Raw genomic sequence first — 17,321 nt, forward strand, 5'->3', positions numbered from 1 at the left:
TTGGTGAAATAGAAATCACAACACAGTTTGTAGGAACTCTTGAAATCATGGCAGAGAACTGCAGTCTCACACACTTCACCCTTCATTTGGGCCAGCCTTACTGTTAGGTGCCACAGGTGGCCTATGGTTGTTGGTTTTTTTGGGCAGGGGAGAGCAGCCACAAGATGTTAGAAGTAAACACTGGAAAAAAAATCATGATCTTTGCAGGGCAGCTTTGTCTCCTATAGAATGGCTTTTACTGCCACCATCCCCATCCTCAGTCATCATAGCACCCACAGCCATTTTACTTCTGTGCCACACCACTGCCCACCCTGCAGCTGCACCTACATTGACACAAGTACTCTGATGGGTAGGATCACAGCCATAATGCTGACCAGCTGCTGGCAGGATCCTAGATTACCATTCCCTGCCACCATTCTTACGCCAGTTAACAAACAAAAGCATGGACAATAAATGTAAGAACTAGGCACTGCTTAAATGCTTCAGATTAACCTGTGCTACATATTTTATTATTCATGGATATGGTTTTGTAACATGATTAACATGTTTTGTAACATGATTTTGTAACAGTCATATATTCCAGATCAAGATACTGTTGGGCAGATGACCATAAAATCTCTCATTGTTGCAGAGCAACTGGCAACTCATCTGCAGGTCTGGAAATAATTTGACTCCTAATTCCACTTCCTGTTGTTAGCTGCCTTCAAGTCAATCTCGATTCATGGCAACCCTGTGAATGAGACATCTCCAAGCCCCCCTATCCTCTACCTTCCTGCTCAGATCCTGCAGGCTCAGGTCCATGGTCTCCCTGACTGAGTCTGTTCATTTGGCACGGAATCTTCCTTTGTTTCTACTGCCCTCTGCCTTCCCCAGTATCATTGTCTTTTCTAATGACTCATGCCTTCTCATTATATGGCCAAAGTATGACAGCCTCAATTTAGTCATCTTGGCCCACAGGGAGAGTTCTGGCTTGATCTGTTCAAGGACCCATTTATTTGTCTTTTCAGCTGTCCATGGTATTCTCTGCACTCTTCTCCAACAGCACACCTCAAATGAATTAATTTTCTTCCTATCTGCTTTCTTCACTGTTCAGCTCTCACAGCTGTACATGGGACCAGGGAATACAATGGCTTGAACAATTCTAACTTTAGTGTTCAGCTATATATCTTTACACTTTAGGATTTTGTTCTTTCATAGCTGTCCTTCTCATCCCTAATCTTCTTCTGACTTCTTGACTGCAGTCTCCATTCTGATCAATGTTTGATCCAAGGTATGGGAAATTTTTAATTTCCTATGATACTAAAAGGCAAATGGGGCTTCCTCCTGATTTGGTGAAAGACAGTCTTTTCCACAGTGTTGAAATAAACTTCAGCTTCCATTCCTGTATGTAGCATAAGGAAGGAGAGAGCAATCATTTTGTCCTTTATCGGAGTGGGTGCACTGTATTTGAAAATGGAAGCCCAACTCTCCTTCCTCCTCCAGGGCTCCTCTAAGCCATATGAATTCACACAGCCACCTTGAAACATCCTATAACTGCAAAAGCTTGGGCTAGCAGGCTGGGTTGATTGTGGAAGACTACTGATCAACAGCAGAAAGGTACACAGCATACAAAGTAGAAATTACACATAAATTCAGTAAATTGAGTTTTAAGAACTGTTCTATGAACTTTTTATACCATATATCTTTAGACAATCAATTAATTGATTGTACATACTGTTTTACCATTCTTTCCCATATGTGCAATTCCTATTTAATATGTTGTGTAACTTTCTGCTCTTCATCGGTAGTGTCTTCATATATTAACGGTAGTGGTCTTTGATTACTCAAGGCACACGTTCAGAAACATTTGCTGGGGAATGGGACAGGGTATCTATTTGTCTTACAGAGGTCCTGGCCTGTAGAGTTTGGAAGAAAAGGTATTTATACCTCCTCTTCAGTTGTACTCTTCCACAATGAATCATTTTGAATAAAACTAACTATAGCATGTTCAGACAAACAAGATCCCCTTGACTGCATGCATGCCCTTTTCTACATTGAGAATCCTAGAGGCTGTGGGTCAAGCCACCTAAGATTTTCATGCAAGCTTAGGCCTATCTTTTGTGCTGGGAATTTGGGTCCTCCACTATTACATGAAAGAAGCTGAAATGTATTTAACACACAACATGATTTCAAATGGAAGCTCTTAAATATGTATTTTATTTTAGTGATAATTATATTTGTTTCAAGGATGTTATGAAGACATAACATTCCTGCAGAAATGAGAACTGAAACTCAAAGCATCCTCAAGGGCACCTTTACTAAATTAAAGAATCGAGCACATCCATTGCTACTTTCTTCTTCAGCACAGGGAGAGAAAACAAAAGGGAACCTCTCCCCTGCCCCAATGGAGTGGTGTGAAGCAACATAGCCTAAGACATGAAGCAGCTTTTTGCCATCTTGCCAAGAGTTTCACAAGGTGTGTAATTTCTGTTTCATGCAAGGTTCCCCCCCCCCCCCCCCCGCTTCAAAGCAGTCATAATATACTGTGTACATATCATTGGCAACTCTCCCTTTTCAATTTCATTGAACTTCCTCCAAGCATTTTTGGTACAAATCTCATCTTTATTCTTTCTTTCTGCCTGAACATGCATTTTCATTAGAAACTTTTTTTGTTCTCTCCATGCTTGTTAGCATCCTCTTTTGGAAAGGTGACTTCTTTTGTTCTTACACAATGATATCCACTACTCTGTGCCAAATAGATAAACTTTACACTGACAAGCTCTGTAGGGGTCAGACATCAGTTGCCCCAAACTAAACCTGAACGCTCCCTGGCCTCCTTATGTCATACCAGAAATGCAAGAGAAATATATTCACATGGAATCTCAGGAGATGGGCCTTTTGGCCACCAGTTTCCAACATCCTTTGCAGTTTTGCTGTCCATCAAATGTAATTCTTTCATTTGTAGAAATGTTACATTTTGCATACATATGCTTTATTAGCTGAGATGTTCTACACCTGACCTGCAAGCAGTTTGTTTGCTAAATTCCCCAAAACATGGGATGGTTTTTGATCTAGTCACTAGACTACACTGTGGATGCCAGAAGAAAGTACATCATAATCCTAACCCCTGTCTTTGTGCTATATGTGTTTCTATAGATTCAAAGTCTTTTTTCTCATTGTACACAACAGATGTTGATGTGTACTGGGCATGCACTTAGTCCTCCTCTCTGTCTTAGATCCCTTGCACACAAAAGAACTTACTGTATATATTCATGTATAAGTCTAGACATTTTAATTTTAAAAAATTGACTAAAAAACCTGGATTGATCTATCCACAAGTCAATGTAAGTACAGTACTATAACTCTTATCAAAAAAGGAACCATGTCCTGGTGAAAGGTGAGAGCTTAATCTCTCCTTGGAGCACATAAAAGAAGCATCAATCCATCAATCCCCTCTGCTGTCTCATCCATCCAGCCTTTAGGGTGAGCACAAACAGTTACATCTGTCAAAAAGGTTAAAGATCATTAGCATCATTTTTCTTTGCTTCATTCTTTTCATCCTTTGCCACATGTGGCTAAGTTTTGCCCTCAACTTATCCATGGGTCATATCAAAATTCATAATTTTGGCCCCGAAACCTGCTCTCAACCTATACATAAGGTCAACGTATAGTTGAGTATATACAATACCTTCTTATAGGTAGAAATGGAAAGATTATTTGCTATTAATTATTATTGGAGTGTCAAGAAACCCGGTCAGGATGAACAGAAAAGAGGCAAGAACTTTGTGCAGTTTTCACCCAGTATTCACACATCCTGAAGTATTTGGGGAAAATACTCAGCACAGAAATACATGTATTTTTTGCACGAAAACCATGTTTTTTTTCCTGCAAAACCCTATCTTATTTTACACAGAAAAAATCATAGAGTTGGAAATGTGCAGTCATAGAGGAATCCAGTTAAGGCATAAACAGCAGCATTATTTTTATGGTTGCTTTTAATCTTTGCTCTTGTTTCACGCTTTTTGCAGAGGAGGTTGCTGTGGAGTCACCACTGTAATTTAAGCCAACTTGTAATGGGAAGCCACCTTGCAGATCCTGTTTCAAATGGTTCTGCTGCTCATTTCTGTCTGTAATAGGCTCTTGGTCACTTTGGTGCATACTGGGCATCTCAAAGCACTCTTAAAACCTCAATAAGGAACAGAATTCTGGTTTCTTTTCTAATGGTTGTAAAGTTTAGTTTCCCCCACAACACAGTCAATGCAGCTACAGCTGGACTGAGCAACTGTGTTGTCATATGAAATACTCAACATGTGAACAAAATTTTGGCATCTCTTCCCCCTATGTTCATTTGAGCTTGAAAACAAGTACATACATAGAGAAAAGAAAGTAAAGTACAGTGTGTGGGTTTGTATCCAGCATGGTGTAGTGGTTTGAGTGTTAGCCTACGACTGTGTAGTCTAGGATTCAATTCCCTGCTTGGCCATGAAACCCACTGGGTGACCTTTGGCAAATTACATTCTCTCAGCCTCAGCAGAAGGCAATGGCAAACCTCCTTTGAACAAATATTGCATAGAAAGCCCCATGATAGGATCACCTTAGGGTAGCCATAACTTGGGAATGACTTGAAGACACACAGCAACAATTACACACACACACACATGCACAAAGAGAGAGAAAGAACTCTGAAGCAAATGGTAACCTGTGGGGCCAAATTCAGATTGAAATCCACATCTATTACAAGAAGGCAAAATGGAGGGGGAAAAGATTTCCTATTCATTCCTGCAAGCCAAATTTTGTCTCTCCAAGTAAATAAAGAAGTCAGTAGCATATAAGCATTTCATGTCTGCTTGATATACACAAACATATTTGTACTCTGTGGTAGTTTGATGGCCTGAAAATAAAAGAAAATCATCGAGTTCCTTTCCTGAACTGAAAACGTGGCTGGAATTCTTGCTTTCCATAGACAATCAGGCAAGTGGGTTTCAAGCCTAACTATATTTATTAGCTTATTTTCATTCCATAATACCAAGCCTATACAGGGTTCCTGCAGCACCATACAAGATGATTCAGTCCTTTTTAGAGTTATCTAACTCAATGCACTTATATTCACTCACCCTTGCTATAGTCTTGCATGACATGAAGGAAATTCAAGAACAATGCCATCAGAGAAGATGTGTTCGTACATGGATTAAAAGCATGTAACAACAGGACACAATCATGTATTAGATGTGGCAGAAGACTCCAAGCAGAGATCAGGGCAGGATGGGAATAAAGTACAGAAAGGGCTAGGAGAAGAGAGAGAGGTGTGAGATGAGATTTCCACCAATTTGGAAATCCCAGGATATGATGGGTCTCTAAATTTTGCCATACTTTTCAGTGGGTTTGCACTAGCATTGAACTAAATGTTCCCAGCAGACAACTCTCAGAGAGAATTTGGGAGAGGGGAAATGAATATGCCTATTTTTTGGATATTTTTTTAAAATGTTAAGACTTACCACTGATAGTAGGATGGTGGCAGGTCAGTCATGTGTAATCCCCCTTTTTTATATGTTATCAATGGTAACAAGTAGCAGCAGCTGACAGAATAATGATTGATATGACCCAGTTATCAAGACAATGGTCTATTGAGTACATCAGGGATGGTAAAAGTGTAGCCCCTGGGCCCTGCTTTTGCAACTTCATCAGACACCATTAGCCCCACAATCACACCAAAGCCAAACCCCCCCCCCATAAAAAATGCTTTCCAGTGCCCTGGGTCTAGAACACTCCACCCCTGTGATTCCCAAAGTGGGTGGTACACCGCCCTAGGTGCAGTAGAAAAATCCACAGGGGCAATGAGAAAAAATGGGGCAGCGGGTGAGCCTTCAGTCAAAATACTGGCATGCAAGAAAGACAAGGTGAACCAGCAACCTTTAGTACCATGATGAAGATGAGGAGTTAGAGCATGTAGCGGTAGGGGAGAAGTGGCGACAAAAAAGAGCTTTCACATTTGGGATCCTGCTTAAGCTTTCTGAGCTTTGCTGGGACTAGGTTGGGGCTGCACTGCTGCCCCTGCTTTCTTTCATCTGACAGGCTAAGAGAAGAAGCAATGTTTGTGTCTTGGTGGGAGATACAATTAGGAGGTATATGGGGAAGACATATCTCTTGAGAAGAACTGAAGAACTGAGAATCCTTCCTCACCAGGGAGACGCTTCTTCCTTTGCACCCAGTCATCTGGGGAGCAGCAACCAAGCAGCTGGTCAAGCAGTGACTAAGAAGCTTCTCACCCACACTGGCCTTAGATGCAAGGCCAGCATGGGTGAGAGGCTTCTCAGCCACTACTCATTCAGCTGCTTAGTTGCTGCTCCCAGAGTGATCAAGTGCAAAGAGAGCAGGGACTAAAAAGCCTCTCACCCACACTGGCCTTTGGTACAAGGCTGGCATGGACTACTGCTCGGTTGCCATTCCCAGGTTGCCGTTTCTAGGGTGACCAAAGGAAGTAGCGATTGAGCAATGGGTAAAGCAGCAACCAAGAAGCCTCTCACTTGTACAGACCTTTGCTGCAAGGCAATCATAGATGAGAGACTTCTTGGTGGCTGCCCAGCCAGCTGCTTGGTTGCTGCTCCCATGGTGACCACCTGCCTGATCACTAGTACAACTTGCTGTATGGTCACTGGCCTTTCTTTTGCTGTAAAGTAGGCATGGGAAAGAGGGAGCAAACCTGGGCCACCATCACTGCTGTATTCACAACGAAAGGCTGGGGAGGAGGCGGTGGTGATGAGCTGGATGCAACTGTAGTTGCTGCAGACCAGCTGGCTGCTGCACAAACAGTAGACCTAATATCAGAAAATAGGTATTGAAGGGTGGACTAGAATTGTCACCCAAGAGGAAAGATGGCAGTACCCTGAAAAAGTATAGCAACCACTGCTTTCCCCTCTCTCAAATGTTAAAAACGGTGACAGGAAACAATACATGCCCAGGGATTTTGGCATGCTCAGGTGTGGATGCAGCCCACAGTAGGGTTAGGGGTGCACAAATGTGGCTCCATGCCATTGCCCATCCAGCATACATCTTTGCACACCTGTTTTGCAACAGGGAACTACTTCTGTGCTGGGATCCATGCGATTTAACCTATCCCATGTGGGTGCATCACTTACCTAAGAGGAGCTATTCATGGAAAAACAGTTCCTGCATAGCTAGACTAACATTTTTTAAAAAATCCTCTCTGCACTCCTCAACAGATAGGAAATTCAGATAGCCTATCTCAGACTCAGGTCTGAAAATCACCTGCTAGCTCACTTTCTTTTGCCTACATGCAGAGGCAATCCATTGTATCTTATACAGCAGTCTACAGTTTCACTGTATGTTCTACAGCACTGCCACTCAACGTGGGGGCCTATAAACTGGTGCCACCCTGTGAGCTATTGGTTGCTGGTCCATAGCAAGTTTCCAGGAAAGAAACAAACAGATGAAATTTGGTGCCAGTTCCTGTCACATTGAGAAAAGGGGGGGGGGGAACCTGCTGGTCTCCCATGTCAGATAACATAAGAACTATTCTACAGGACTTAAAGGAGAGTGTGGGTAAAAAGAAACTATCATATTAGCCGAGTTGCTGTAACAGGAGCAGCTGAAACACACTTTTATTAAAGATATACAGTCGTCCTTTCTGATTCGCAGGGGATCTATTCCGCCTCCCCCAGGCGCACGAATTGGAAAAATTGCTAATATTGGTGTCTCACTGATTTCAATGGCTACACTATTTTGTTACCTTCCTGTTTGCTGTCCATGAGTAATCAAGACCGCAGATCCCAAATCCGTGAACAAGGAGGGATGACTGTACTTTTAAATAATTATTATTTAAACAATTATTAATGCAATTACTGCGAAGGTACCAAAAAACCAGAGGCCTTTAGCGATCATGTGAATGAAGAACATGTGGCCCTCCAGATGTTGTTACACCACATCTCTTACCATTGGCTATGCTGACAAGAGCTGATGGTTGTTGCAATCCAACACTCCCCACCCTTGATCTACACATCTACTGAAGCCAATTCTCATGCTAATGAAACTAAAACTATCATAACAAATATTTTACAGAATGAACAATTCCAAAATGAATTTACTGACACATGTGGAAACAAAATTTGTCCTGAAGAACCAATTTGGTCTGGTCAAATAAATGTCTGTGACATTTTCAAATTAGCTGGTGATGTTCCTCTTCCCCAACCCCGACATGAATACAAGAAAGCAAACACAGATGCCACACTTGCACCTCTTCTACCCCATGTATTCCAGATCTATTTTTCCAAGGTAAAAACTTGGGTTAGTATTATCTGCAGCTTTACATCCTCTTTGAAATATCTTTTCATTTAAAGGGCAACACAGTTCTGATGCCAGCTTTTGAAAACATCCAAATATCTACTGCATATTAAATGTTGTTTTGTAGATATCTAACAGATAGAAGACAGGTAAATACACTTTATACTACTGTTATATTTTTATTAAATGCTGATGTTCCTTCTGCTGTTCCTTTCATCAACAATGACCAAAAACCAACAACAACAAAAACAAGATACCACTTTGATCAAGGTTTTCCTTTGCAACCTTCAAAGTTTTCCTTTGCAAAGCATCTGTAGGACAACGCTAGACATCTCTTTTATTACCAAATATGCTTCTTTACTCAATATATAACAAAAATAACACAGCACAACCTTATGTTACACTGATGCCAATCTTGTGGGTTAGTGGACAGTGTACTGGGTATAGATCAGGGAGATCTGAGTTCCAATCGTCCCTCAGTAAAGTTGTATACCTGCTCATTAGTAGGCAGTCACCACTTTTAGCCTAATGTCACCATTCTTAGCATTGATGGGGGTTCTTGTAAGCCTCACACAGTTGTAAGCATTACAACTGAATTCAGCAAATGGCTACAGGGTCACAGCCCAAACAAGGTTAATTTTACACCCTTTGACCTTCTTCACCATATATACTGAAATACAAGTGAATGGACAATGTCAGGCATTATGATGCAAGACATTATTGGTGGCGGCATGCTCCTTTTATTCCAAATAAGGCCCAGTTGGATTTGGTACTTTAGTGTTATAAAAAGCATGTATTAAGGAACCAGCATTATGTAGTGGTTTGATCATTGGGCTATAACTCTGGAGATCAGGGTTCAATTCTCGTTTGACCACTGAAACCCATTGGGTGACCTTGGGCAAGCCACACACTCTCAGCCCTGATCAGAGGAAGGCAAAGGCAAACCTCATCTAAACAATTTCTGCCAAGAAAACCTTAGGGCTGTCATAAATTAGAAATGACTTCAAGGCACACAAGAACAACATTAAAAAGATATAGATTTTATTTTTGACTCCACTGGCTGTGTTAAAATTTGTTGCTATTATGGTTTATAGCTATTATTTACGATAACTTTTTAATTTCTAATGGATGTGATTGTCTCGATTGAACTTTATTGTGTGTTTTTTTTAAATTGTCATCTTCCCTGCAGTTGTTTTCAGAGAATATAATGAGAAAAATGAATAGATAAAGAAACAAATGAATGGATTGTTTGTTTCATCTATTTATTTTTAATTTTACATCCCTTACAGACAACCTCTGGGCAGATGGCAATAAAAAACCCACACAAATCCATTCAATGCAATCACATCCATTAGAAATGGAAAAGATACTATAAACAATGAATGAGTTCAATTTCTTGACATTCATTTCCGTTCTGGGCTTAAACCGCATGCACCATACCAGCAAGTAACTTTAGTCTCTTTTAGAGAGAAGAGCAATATCCCATTCTCTGATACTCAGACAAAAAACTAATAATTATTCTCTGCAGTAATCCTTTGGAGGTGCTGAAGGCTGGTATTTGTAGCTATTTACAGTAGCACTAGCAGCAGGAACCAAGAAACAAGGGCTTTGTTTCCCAGAGGAAAGGGGATGGCGCCAATCCAAATGCATGGCTGCGCCGTTCCTTCCCAACAGTGGGAGCCCAGTCACCAGCCCTGCAGTTCAGCAGCAGCATTAAGAGCAATGTTCTTCCTCGCTGCCTACTTCACTCGTGGGTGTCTGCCAGGCCTTTAAGCCTAGTTATATGATCAAATCACTCTAGGAGTTGTGTCACATACTTATAATGGAATTATTCCACTTCAATATACATACTATTGCCGTTCATGGCAGGAGGGAAGGGGAGAGGAGGAGGAGATGGGAAGGGACAAGAAGAATTTAATGGGGAATGCTGAGAGGCCTTACTTTAGATAATTACCCACTCTGTCTGCCTTTAGCAGACTTGCACTGTTAGAAGCTTAATCTCTTCTATGGCTTGCCAGTTCCTGCTTGGCCAGTGTTATGACAGGAGCTGCACAGGTTTATATATCACACCATACCACAAAAGTAGAAAGGGTGGGAAACCTGCTTAAATGTGGGTATTTTGCAGATGCCTCCTTGTTTATGATCAACAACCCTAAGAGAAAAAGCAGTAAGCACTACCACAGCATCTGGGAGTTGAACGAGGCTTGCGACAAGAGATTAAAATTGTGTTTGAAACTAGAGTTTGTCATAATGCTCACCAGCAAGTGGGACAGCAATTCAGAGGAGGCCAGATTATCATAATTGTATGCCAGCACAGATCCCAGTTCCAATAGGGAAGAAGATGTAGGTTAAAAGGAGCCACATAGATCTGATGAGCCAGGAACACAAGAGCTAAAGTCCCAATCCATATCCGAGCAAGTCCATAAAGAAGCCACAGACTACTGAAGGAGTGCTTGGCTCCAAGGCCCTGTGGATGCCCTTTCAGGAGTTATATCTCATTAAAAAGAACAAGGGTCTGCACCAGTGTTGCCAACAAGTCTCAAAGATATTCTCTGGAACGTTTTACCAAAATCCAAACCCCCTGGAATTCCCCAACATTTATTATTATTCAGTCAAAATCCCAGGAAAGAAATTAATTAAATTCCCCAGATTCCAGAGAATTCCCCAGAAATTGGCAACACTGATCTGCAATGTTATATAAAACTCAGTTTGGCCCTAGTAGCTAGGAGAGTAAGTTGCCTTCCTCATAACTACCTGAAGATTGTTCTGCTTTTCCTATTACATTTATGTATGTATATATTTATTTATAATTTTTATCCCAATTATCTCCCAGGATGCAAAGAATGCAAAGAAGCCTTGTTGTTATTAACTGCCATCAAGTCAACTTTGATTTATGGAGACCCTATAAAGGAGACACATCTAAGTCCCACAGCTCAGGTCTTCCAGACTCATGACGGTGGCTTCTTTTTCCTCTACTGTCTTCTACCTTACCAAGCATTATTGTCTTTTGTAGTGAGTCGTATCTTCTCATGGCACAAGTACAATAGTCTCTGTTTAGTCATCTTGGTTTCAAGGAGAATTCAGGATTGAGTTGCTCTAGGATCCATTTATTTGTCTTTTTAGCAGTCCACAGTATCTGCAGAAATCTTTTCCAGCACATTTCAAATGAGTTGATTTTTCTTCCTATGAACTTTTTTCACAGTCTAGCTTTCACAAGCATACATAGAGATGGGAAATACAATGGCAGGGACAATCCTAACTATATGTATTTGCACTTCAGGATCTTGTCTAGTTCCTTCATAGCTGCCTTCCAAGTCCTAGTCTTCTTCTGCTTCCTTGACTGTAGTTTCCATTCTGATTAATGAGCAAGGTATGGGAAATCTTTAACTATGTCAAGGTCTTCATTGTCTATTTTAAAGTTACGTAAATCTATAATTATTATTTTTGTTTTCTTAATGTTCAATTGCAAACTAGTTTACAACATGATTAAAAAGTTCAAATAAAAACAGGATAAATTATGGACATAAAAATGTGAATTACACCACCAAAACATCAACTAAAACAATTTTAAAACACCTTCCTAATAATAAGAATGAAATAGAATATTAAAAATCAGGCACATACATTTAAAAACCTGTGACTGGAACAGGTCAGTTCTAGAAGCCTGCCTGCATAAAAAAAAGGCTTTGCTTGGTAGCAGAAAGACAAAAGAGTCAGAGGTCTTTCACTACCAGCCTATTTTCATCTATCTCCAGCACCTTCAGGAAGCCCAGCACCTTCAGGAAGAAAAAAGAAAGAAGGAAGGAAGGAAGGAAGGAAGGAAGGTTGGTTGTCCATGACACGAGGAAGGTACAACTCACTTCCCAAGTTGTACACAAATAATTTACTTATTCCTATATAATTTCTGACACAGCAGGTTCTACAGGTTTTTGAAAATCCAAGATCTGCCAAATCTGTTTACTGGAGTTAAAAGTGCGATGACTATACCCATCACAAGCAAGATCCCTTCTTCCAAAAAAGTCTTCTGAAAAGAACAAAAAAAGCTGAACCCTCCATCTGTTTCTAGCTTGAAAATAACCTGTCTTCTTAGTATGGGAAAAAGCTTTACTGTTTTTTTTCCAAGGAGTGCTTATCATATACCAGGTGCTAAGAGCTGATTATATATATTTAACCTGCTTTGAAATAACGTCCAGAAAAGTTACTAGTCCGCAAAACATAAAACAAATTACACGTTAGCCTTCCTACGCACACCTACAAATTGACAGTCTGAAAGAAAATAAATAAATAAATAATCCCAATTACAAAACTTTTCCCACTTAACCATCTGGAAGCAATTCTTACTCATCACAGGCAAGCAGGCAAGGGGATCTGAGCAAGACTGTTGTCCACACTCACAGAAAGGTTCCTGTACCAAACGTTATGGTTTAAAGGAGGAGATAATACAGCGCCTTCATTTTTCTTGTTAGAACATACCTGAGGATGGGAATGCCAAAATCCGAATGCTTAACCATTATGCACATACATACGGTATATAAGAAAGTAGTTAAAAGATTAGCTGTAATGCTGTCCAAACAAGCTAACATATGTCTGACACATCATGGCAAACAAAGTGACCAAGACCTATGCAACATGAGATGTGGAGAGAAGCAATGAAGTGAAAGGATCAGACCAATGGTATGCAGAAGACAGCAAAATGTTGGATGCATTGAATTTCTATATTCCCACTGTACCCATGCAACGTCAACACCTAAAACCCATACTAGAGACTTTTAAAGGAAGGAAATGTTGTGTCCCACCCGGTTGCTTATCCAGCCCCTCTGTCACATGTCTTACTCACATTGTATAGCACTGTAGTCCATCCTTCCATGGTAATGCACTGGAAGACAGTCAACACAGCAAACAGAATGTTGTCAAACTGAGTAATCCCATCGTTGGGACCAATCCAGTCTCTGCACTCGTAACCTGCAGGGCATCCTTGCACCCCACATGGATGAGGTGGGTCCAGCTCTTGTAATTCACCTGTAGTCATACACAAATAAAACCAAATGGTACAGAAATGATTTTTTAAACAAAAAACAGCATCCATACTCACCAAGGAAAGCAGAGTGAAACAGGGCCTTCCTATATCATGATGTATACATTCTTCAAATGATCATCAACTTGTCTGGGATCAAGGGTACAAATCAAAAAGCAGCTGCTAAGACCACAGGGCCTGGAGGGAGGGGACCATCATCAAACCCTTTTTCTGTATCTGAATGGCAGAGGGAGAAGTTAAATAGGATCCTGCACTCTCTGACACATGGGCAACCATCATTCTAAGATAGGGAGGGGCAGCAAGAACTGCTGATAAGATGCAGCACTTATCTGTTTCTTTCCAGCAAGTGAGCACTGATCACTATTAGGATAAACAGCTGCTGAGAGTAGGAATGCCTCAAAATTATGTTTCATCATGTTTTTCACAAATAAAATTAAAATTAAAATTCTCACTTTTCCTTCATATCTGGGACAGAAAGAACTTGTGATTTAAAGAGTGTGAATGTGGGAGAAACCAATATTAGATTCATACATCCAGGTCTAGCTTTCAAAGTGTCTAAGGGGCTGTACAAACAGCCCTCAAGGGGCGGCATGTAGCCACCCCTTTACTGGCCGGATTGGGGCTGCGGCCACCACATGCCACAGCTCTGATCAGACGCAGCCCTGATCTTGCCTCCAGAGGGTGGAAAAAGGAGCCACAAAATGCAGCTTCTTTTTGCGTCCTATAAAAGGCATCACAGCCGCAGTGGCATAGCTTTGTGATGCACTTTGGGCACTGCATCATCTAGATGCAGCGCCAGGGTTGCATCATGATGCCACATGCCATCCAGAATGGTGCGCGGCATCATGGCATAAGGGGGAGAGTCATGACGTCGAGCATGCAGACACTCTACTGTGACTCCGCCCACCGGCTGGCACTTTGTGCCCATCTGTACTGGGCCTAATTCTCTGGATTTGAATGCCTCCCTATTCAGTTATAGCAGGCAAGCACATCATTGTCCATCTAATGCTCGATATCACTATACCTATTAAACACATGCCCTCCAACGCTTCCAATTTGGCTGGACATTCCCAATTAATCCCATCATTCCAACTTTCCCACTCTTTTTAAAATGCCCCAATTTCCCTCTCTTTCTCCCATTTCCCCCCTTTATCTTTGTTGTCAGTAGCATCATTAGCGGGGGTATGGGAGATGTGGATTGCACTGGGTGTACACCTGGGTGTACACCTGGCCCACCAGCCACATGAGACCCTGGTGGGGTAATATACCTCAGGAGTTGGTGTGGCTGTTGGGCAAGTAAGAAAGGGCATCATTTTTCTTTCTCATCTGCCCAGCAGCCACGTGAGACCCCAAACAGAGGCATCAGCGTTGCCCCCCCCCCAGCAGTGGGTGCTGCTGGGGGAGGCAGTGCCTTCTGTTTGGGTTCCAGAACAGTTGTTACCCCAAGGAACTGTCTGGCCCCAGCAGCAGTCTTGCCAGGTGGCAGGCTGGGCAGAGTGCAGGCAGAGCAAGGCATCAGAAGGAAGAGAGGAGGAGAGGTCTTGAACCCCCTGCTGCCTCTCCACTGTCCCCCCACTCTATTGGGTGACCCCAACCACAGGGATGCCACGGACTGTTATTCCTGTTGTTTGCCTTTATTTCTGAGTTATAGTGAGCCTGAAGTGACTCTATCACAGGGGTTTCTTACTAAGATTTGTCTGGGAAGAGTTGCCTTTGCCTTCTTCTGAATGTGAGAGAGTATGACTTTCCCACTGTCCCCCAGTGGGTTTCCATGGTGAAACAGGGATTCAAATCCTGCTCTCCACAGTCATAGTTCAATACTCAAACCGCTACGCTACACAGACCTTTATCCTTAGTTCACTTCAGTTGCTATAGAGTTCAGACTGGAAAAGTAGTTTGCAGTCTGTTAACTCAGCATAGCAGAAAGGTGGAGGGGGCAGAATCTTACTTTTCCCTGTAGACTCAGGCAAAAATAAATTGCTACAGCGTCTCCTAGCTTGAGGGGTTTCCTCCACCATTAATAATCTTTATCATCTTGACCACCTTCTGATGTTCCATGACCACATGCATCCCAGTCTTCATCTGTGAGATGTTGAAGGGTAGGTGAATTTGATCAATGGGGACGCCTTTGTTTCAGTTTTTATTTGAAGAAAATACAAAAAAAATTGCAAACACCTTCATATGAGAGACAGAAAGAATGTAAAGTTTTTTGTAGTCATCACTGCCCCTAGCATTTTTCAGCCTAGAAAGTGAACAACAATGGTGTGTAACAATAGCACCAGTGGAGCCACTTGCTTGTGCAATCTTTCTTAATACCACAAAACTCCTCTTAAGATCAGCCGTGATCTGCCCAGTCAACAGGATGGCCAATGACTCTAGAATGGTGGATAGATATCAATAGCAATAGCTGGCACCTTTCTTCAGTCCACTACTCTAATGCCCATAGCATCTGTAGTAGGACAGGGGGTGGCCATTACCTGCAAGCATGTTACTAAGGGGCCTCTAAATCTGGAGTTGGCTCTGGTTAACAGGGGTTCTTCAATGACATGACCGGTGTTTCTTACACTAGTTACACCAGTTACACTACTTAGACCAATCACATTAAAGTTAATTAGGATGCATTCTCTTTCACATGGGAAAGAATAAGACTCTCCAGATCTGGGTGAGCTGGCTCTGCGCCTTCAAAGTTACTTTGTTGGACTACAGAGATCATGGGGATGGGCCATTATGGCTGGGAAATTCTGAAAGCTGGAGTCCAAAAAACAAAACAAAAAACAAAACAAACAAACAAACAAGCAAACTGTTCTTTTAAGCGATGCCTAAAAATAGTGATACCTGAATTTCACTTCTCTTCAGTGTAGCACTTTAGCACTTTACATTTCTATACTACTTCATTGTGAACTCAATACTCTCTAAGCTAGCTGTTCTCAACCTGTGGATAGCGACCCCTTTGGGGGTTGAACGACCCTTTCCCAGGGGTCGTCTAAGACCATCGGGAAACACATATTTCCAATGCTCTTAGGAACCAAGACACCACTCCTCTATGGTTGGGGACCACCACAACATCAGGAACTGTATTAAAGGGCCGCGGCATTAGGAAGGTTGAGAACCAAGTAGTTTACAATGTGTTAGCAAATTGCCCCCAACAAATTGGGTACTCATTTTACCAACCTACGAAAGGATGAAAGGCTGAGTCAACCAGGAGCCTGGCAAGATCGAATTCACAACATTGTGGCTAATTTAATCACTGCGCCACCAGGGTTTGTTAGTGTACTTGAGGAAAGCTCTGGAGAACATACATCTAACCACATGCAAGCTTTGAAAAATGCTCAGAAACTTCCATTGACTGAAAGAGCCACAGCCAGATTGTTAACTGGGGTGGACTACAACTCCCCTGCTGTAATAATAATAATAATAAGAAGAAAATTTATTTATATTTTCTCACCTCTCCCGGGTGGATCATGGCAGGATTACAGCATGATATAAAATATAATACAGTTAAAATACAAATAATACAAACAAGTTACTAAAGTGCAGTAACAGCTCCACTGGCTGACAGTCTGCTTCTGGCTGCTGGCTATGACCTATAAAGCTTCTGGGTGCTGCCTATGACCCAAGCTATCCGAAGAGGCATACTTACTGCCCTATATGAGATGCTCTATGCTCTTAAGTTCTTTGAGGGAGGCAGTTCTCCCATTCCCACAACTTGGTGGGAACAAGAGAGAGAGCTTTCTTGGTTACTGCTCCTAGACTTTGGAATTCCCTCCGCAGTTAAAATGCTTCCCTCCTTTTTGCCCTCTTCCTGGCAAGTGGCAACCTTTCTATTCCAACAGGCTCTTAGAAACTGATGGTGATGGGCTTGTAATAGTGTCCTGCCTTGTTTATTTTCATCTTCTTTTAAATTGATTTTTAAACTGTTTTAATCTTGTTTAAGATTTTTAACTGCATTTTAAAATAACGTTGACATATTTTATCTATGTTTCTGCATGCATTTTTAATTTGTTTTTGT

General features: G+C 41.6%; 1 protein-coding gene across 1 annotated transcript in view; it reads right to left on the reverse strand.

Moving 5' to 3' along the window:
* The window catches only part of CACNA1E (calcium voltage-gated channel subunit alpha1 E), a 378,294-nt gene that overhangs the window by 191,025 nt on the left and 169,948 nt on the right, over positions 1-17,321 (reverse strand). The window contains 1 exon segment of the mRNA XM_042461588.1: positions 13,115-13,296. Coding sequence (XP_042317522.1) covers positions 13,115-13,296 — 182 coding nt within the window.

This window comes from Sceloporus undulatus, chromosome 4 (genome assembly GCF_019175285.1).
Source record: "Sceloporus undulatus isolate JIND9_A2432 ecotype Alabama chromosome 4, SceUnd_v1.1, whole genome shotgun sequence".
In the NCBI taxonomy this organism is placed as follows: Eukaryota; Metazoa; Chordata; class Lepidosauria; order Squamata; family Phrynosomatidae; genus Sceloporus; species Sceloporus undulatus.